Here is a 6,041-nt window from a genome sequence, read left to right on the forward strand (position 1 = left end):
GTTCCAGAGCATTGGGGCCAGGTGTTCGTGGTACCTGTGTTCAGATTAGGTATCTGAACCAACTGTTCCGACCATAGGGGTATAAGTCCCACACCAGTCATCCATCTTCGGCATGTGAACACAAATCCGAGCGCAGCAAGCAGGATTTCGAAGTGACAGAAATAGCCACTGTTATATCCTCACCTTACGTCAAATGCTGGAGCAGTGCCACTTAGATTACCGACCAAAAATCACGCTTTTCTTCGACTTTGCAACAGTACAGTGAGCTGTCCAGAGGCGTCCTGACAACCAGTGAAGTTTGTTCGGATTGCACCTTCTCTCCCTTTTTCTGTTCACCCTTGTCATCGACGTTAGTTAGTGTGAAAGGCACACTCCAAGAGACAAGAATCCTGTTATAAAAATCACGTCTGATGGAGGTTTATGAGTTTGGATTACGAGGTCTATATCATCTTGTTGTTTACCACTTACCTTTGCGCAAAGTACTTTAAAAAAGGTATCGGAGATGATATTTTCACCTACAGAGCACAAATTTTCTACTTCTCGATCATCTTTTGCTTCCCTGAAACTTCGGAATGAAGAGCTTGAGTGTGCTGAGGCCGCACAAGCCGCGACTGGACTGCAGCAAATGAAGTTATTGCGCAGAGTAATGGTGCGATCAGCGTTAGTGAACTTGGGTGTCAGAAACAAATTTCGCTACAGCAAAGCTAAAACGAAGTAACTTTGAGAAAGGTATTACCCTATGGTTGTCAGACTCCCCCCCCCCCCCCGATCAGAGGACCTTCGATGTCTTCAAACGTTTGATCTCCTTAACACCGCAAGAATTAGATGGTTGCAGCGAGTAGGTAACAAGATAGTGCTTAAGCAAAAGCTTGCCAAGGAATCCGAGTTGTAAGAGCAGCGGATTAAACTCACTAGGATGAATTGGCTCGGCATGTATTACATATGCCCAACCACCATCTAATCAGAAAAGCGTTATTTGCTGTTCCAAGCGAAAGGCTCACGGGGTCAGGCAGTGACACTACAACGTGAAATGAAGGTGAATACAGTCAAACTGAGTGCTGTGGGAATTTCGAGCCTCATAGGCTGAGCCAACGTGATCCCGGTTGCAAATGCTTCCAAACCCTTCAATATGTGGCACACAACCGATCCAAGTGGGGCACATATTGTGATTTCATAATTGGGCTGCTTAGCTAGATTCCACCTGTCGGAATGCTTGGGGTTTACGTCTAGCAAGGTTTGCAAAGGACGCTGGTTGAATCCCAATTGATGGCGCCTTAATTCGACATGATGCTCATATATGTTTACTTTAAGGCTATCCAAGGTTGTGGATATCTTACGCTTGTTCGTCTTCCTTAAGGACGCGGGGGTTCCTCGCATCAAGTCCCCACCCTTGTCTTCAATAAAAGTTTCTTCCCTCAAGGTCGTTTTGTATTCAAGTGCCAGTGTGCATTACTGGTATAATTGTGTTGTTGACAGTGATGTCACCTGCAACTGCCAATCTGAGGCCTTGTTCACGGTCATTTTGCGCTGGTCCACTGCTGTATAAGATACAATCGGATGCAGACCCCCGTAGTCTTTTGTGATCAGCCAGCAGAGTTTCACCGAGTGGTGATCGTACCGCTGTTAACAATGTTATCGTTAACATCGTGTCCGAATGTGCTGGCGGCCCAGCTGTAGTACCCTTTCGGTGCCTAGCTGCCAGGCCGCACGAAGAAGGCACGAGGGCTGGGATACTGCCAGGTCGCCCAAGCCTAGACAGGGGGAGTCGAGAGGCGGAGGTTGGGTTCGAACCACGGAACTTCCAATCAGTAACTGCGCGCCCTAACCGCTTGGTTCATGTTGCCCCCTGGCGGCCCAGCTCCTCAGTTGTATTATTTGTAGGTTTGTTGGAATCTCCCTTGGATTCGAACCATCTCAACGAGTTTGTATCAACGTCGTCAAATATGGCTGCTCGTATGCGTCTTTTGTCTGACTTACTGACTGGTATTCATACTCTGCAGCAACTTGATTCCCCTGCTCCACATTAGTGACCACTATGAAAGGTAACTGACTGCTTTTTGGTTTCACACGAGTTTATCATTTTCAGGTGGTAAGTGGTTGCTATCGACATCCAAGATGCCGCTGCTAGTCATCCTATGAAAGTCTACGTTGACTTGCCGGTCCGCTTGGCTTGGCTTGGCTTTGTAACATCCGCTGTTCTACTCCGTCACGCAAAACAAATCTACGGCAGTCTTCATCTCACTTATGCCATCGCTTCCTTCCTGAGGGTAGAGTTCGCTCCTACGTGCAGGCTTCATTCACTCACTCTGCGAATCCTCCCTTGGTTATTCATCACCTGATTATCACTCAGAATGCTCTGCCTAAGGGATTTTTCGTCGATAAAGCATATGGATCTTTTCCAGATAAGCTCCGCCACTAATGCAAAAAGTGCATGTATGAAAATTTAAGCCTCGCCACTTTTTACCAGCTCCAATTTAATGTGCGCACACAACCATGACCTATTTTTGATGAAAGCAATCCCTTATCCGCATCTAGGCTAATTTTGTGCGAAAAATTTCTGCGTTCGGACGTAAAACCCTAAATGATGAAAACTTTCTGACGCTTTCAACTCTCATTCATGACAAGGAGACGGTAATACGTTTTCTGCAAAGCCACGGAGTGATCCATCAGCAACGTTTATGGCCAGCAAATGACACTGTCAACTGTTTCTGATAGGGGGAGGTGTAATGGCCGACAGTGTCGGCAAGAAATCGGTCTTCGAAAGAGAACTTGGCTGCAGTGGTCTAGAATGGAGTTTAGGACAGTAATTCTATTCATTTATTGCTGGTTCAAAAATTTGACAAAAATCAAATTCTGATCAGAGGAATTATCTATTGGCCACACAATCACTGTTGATTGGAAGAACTTTCTTCGCGAAGTTTGCGCCTGGTGGCTTTTGCAGACCCAAGCAGTCTACAAGATACAGAATAAACGCCAATGCGGTACACACCAATCTTTAGGGAACAGCTGCTTGTGTGAGTTCGTTTGGAGGCAAAAGTACCGAAAAACGGACCTATTCATTCGAATTATTAATGACATGTCCCAGTTTAATCCTCTTCGATAAAAACCAAAAGTGCAAATTTCATATCCTCTTTTTTCTAATCTTATTTTGGGTGGCGGGGGTTAGTTTTTTGGCGGGGCTTATCTGGAAAAGATCCAAACATAGCACAGGTGAAAAAATCAAGTGGTAGTATTTATCGGTTTGGTTCAGGTTGAGTTTACGTTTCGCTTAGCCATTAGCACACCAAATTCTATCGCCCCGCGCATTGAATCGATTGGGAAAATGAGAAAGAACAGGCTAGTTTTGGTAGTCAGGAGCTCACTACTAAATCAGACAGTCAAAAGTGAGACCGATTAGTTTACAATCAACGCTCCGAATCGAATTCCGGACCCTAACGGTGACCCCCCAGAAAATTCTTCATTTTTTCTCAACCACCAATCATACGTCGTCTACTGATAACTTATCTATCTAATCGTCTGCTACGATCGATCTTATTTTGTTCTACTCGTTTTTTGTTTAGATAGCATGCGATCTGTTTTAGGAATTTGACACGGGGAAGGTTATATTTCTAAGGCTACCGAGAACCTAAATCTTGTAGATGATGTCATGTCATTTATGGCTAGTTTTAGAAACTTGTCATTCCCCGCTACTGTGTTTCCTTATAAGAAAGAATCGATTTTATGAACAACGTGATTGGCGGCCCCGCTGACTAGGACTTTTCAAGGTATTTATGGAAACGGTGAACAGTATGCTTAGGAAATTCGAAACTGAGCAGTTAGCTAAAATACTCTTCAGAACCCCTCTGTTTCTGGAATCTTGTAAAAGCAATTCGCCAGACCCTGCGTTCTCCCACCGTCTCCTTGTTTCACACAACCACGGAATACTGACTCTCCCCCTCATTTAGGGGATGGAAGCTGTTTTTGCCCTTCTATGAATAACCCTGACTTTTGCGGATATACACTCATTTGCAAACTGATTTGGTTCTTTCGAGAGACTCACCTGGAACCCAGCTGAATCTCTGGTTCATGATGTTCTCAGGCAACTGAATGTGCTGCACTAGGCCGCCTCATGTTTCAGTCGCCACGATATTTGAAATATCGCGATATATGTATATCTTTGTAACGTACTACTCATAAGGTTGCTGAGTGGGCTGTCGACGGATTTTCAGCAGCCTTATGAGTAGTACATTACAAAGATAAACCCTGAGTTTTCTTCTCCAGGTCCACGGCCAAACTCTAAGATTACGTGGCGCTATTCGCCACTACCTCTAAGTACCCGTGTATGAATGATGCCGCAGCTATTTTGCCTCGCTTCAGAGCTCGCTCCCATTGTGTCTAGTTTGGGCAGTGCCCATGTAGGCCTTGCTCATAATTGTGACCGTTTATCCGATTGCAACGAACATTAGCCCGTCTCTAAAGCCGTAGTTCATCTGAAGTGCTCAAGTTGCCCTTAGCGTATCGGAGATGCAAACACACAAAAGACTTAATGTCAGACCCTTGGTCGATGCACTCCTGTCTGATGAATTCGTGATCATGAGAATTAACCAATTCAGAATGGGAACTGCTACATACTGTTATGTATGATGGACAAAGGATGTTTCTGACCATGACTACAACAATGGAGACACATGTTGTACGCCATAGTAACGTACGTAAGAACGAATGAAGAATACACCTGTCAGTTTCGATGACATTGTGTGCAACGGAAGTGGCCTTTTCTCACAGTTTTGTGCGTCCTTGGAGATCGAGTCCTATCATAAATTCATCGACATCGGTACAATCAAATGGGTAGCAAATTATATGACTAATACATTTCTTATCATTGCCCCGAAAAGTGTATATATACTCTTGCCAGTCAGTCAAGCAACACAACAGGTGGTATCCTGGATACATCTATTTGTTTGTCGTTCCGTACTGACTGGGAAAACTGTTTTGGAAAAGCGGTGTAGATGCTCAGTTTACACATTGTCATCGATATCACATACAATGATGATACTTGTGTAAACACGTTGTGCAAGACGCTAGTCAGGGGAGTCACTGGTGGCATTCTGACAGCAACTTTGTCCCGCCTCCATCGAAGTGCTCCTCAAGCCAAGCCGTGACCCTAAATGCGCGATAGCATATGCAACGGAATATGCCAAGACTTCACATTGGCCGCTCAACAGCATAGGAGGGTACGGTGAGCGTTCCGTTGATGAGTTTAACTAACTTGACCATTTCACTGAAGGCCTACTATGACATTGCCACATCAGATAATTTGTTTTCGCATTACGGTTAACCAGGGCATACCGACTCCACCAATCGATCGGTTTAAATAAAGCCACGGTGCACTTTCCCGTCATGCCATTTGGTGGTGTATTTCTGGTCAAATGGTGGCGTGATGGTGTGATGCCGAAAGCAGACATGTAAATTACCGAAAGTATACCCACACTGGTCTCATTGGAACAATTCCCCTTCTCGCATGGCGTGGATATCTTGTTTAGTGTGCAATGAAATGGATAAGCCATGGATTTGATGTCCGCTCTTATGAGAGTCCATATCACTATCTGTGTCGGAAACCCAACCGAGCATGTGAGACGGGTGGGTGACCACTAGTCCATTAACGCATGTCGAATAGGCTGAAGTAATGCAGTTGGTTCGCCCAACGCCTCAAATGACGACTCGGTCGATTAACTGACGGTCAGCTAACGCCTCGAACACCCGATGAGCAGTTCGTATGTATGGAGCTGAGTGATAGTACAACAAGGTTGTTTGAAAATTTATTTCTACTGTCTGAAGTAAATTCCACCCAAGCCATCGACTGTGCAAGGGAATGCATCCAAAACGGACCATAACTCGCTTCATAAATGACGGGCGAGAAAGTGATAAACGAGAATAGTCGTGGGAACAGTCACCACTAAGTCTATGCTTTTGGGTTGAATAGCCTAATTTCCTCAGGGTTTAATAACTCCCAAAAGAAGGAAGAAGAAATAGCTTCACTAACCCCAACGACGTCTTACACG

General features: G+C 44.9%; 1 protein-coding gene across 1 annotated transcript in view; it reads right to left on the reverse strand.

Moving 5' to 3' along the window:
* Positions 1-1,432: 1,432 nt before the first annotated feature.
* Positions 1,433-6,041, reverse strand: part of T265_13757 (hypothetical protein) — a gene marked incomplete at both ends in the record, with an annotated part of 8,209 nt that continues 3,600 nt past the window's right edge. The window contains one exon of the mRNA XM_009170374.1: positions 1,433-1,812. Within this exon, the coding sequence (XP_009168638.1) occupies positions 1,433-1,812 (380 nt within the window). The remainder of the gene's footprint in view (positions 1,813-6,041) is intronic.

Source organism: Opisthorchis viverrini (assembly GCF_000715545.1).
Source record: "Opisthorchis viverrini unplaced genomic scaffold opera_v5_100, whole genome shotgun sequence".
NCBI classification, from domain to species: domain Eukaryota; kingdom Metazoa; phylum Platyhelminthes; class Trematoda; order Opisthorchiida; family Opisthorchiidae; genus Opisthorchis; species Opisthorchis viverrini.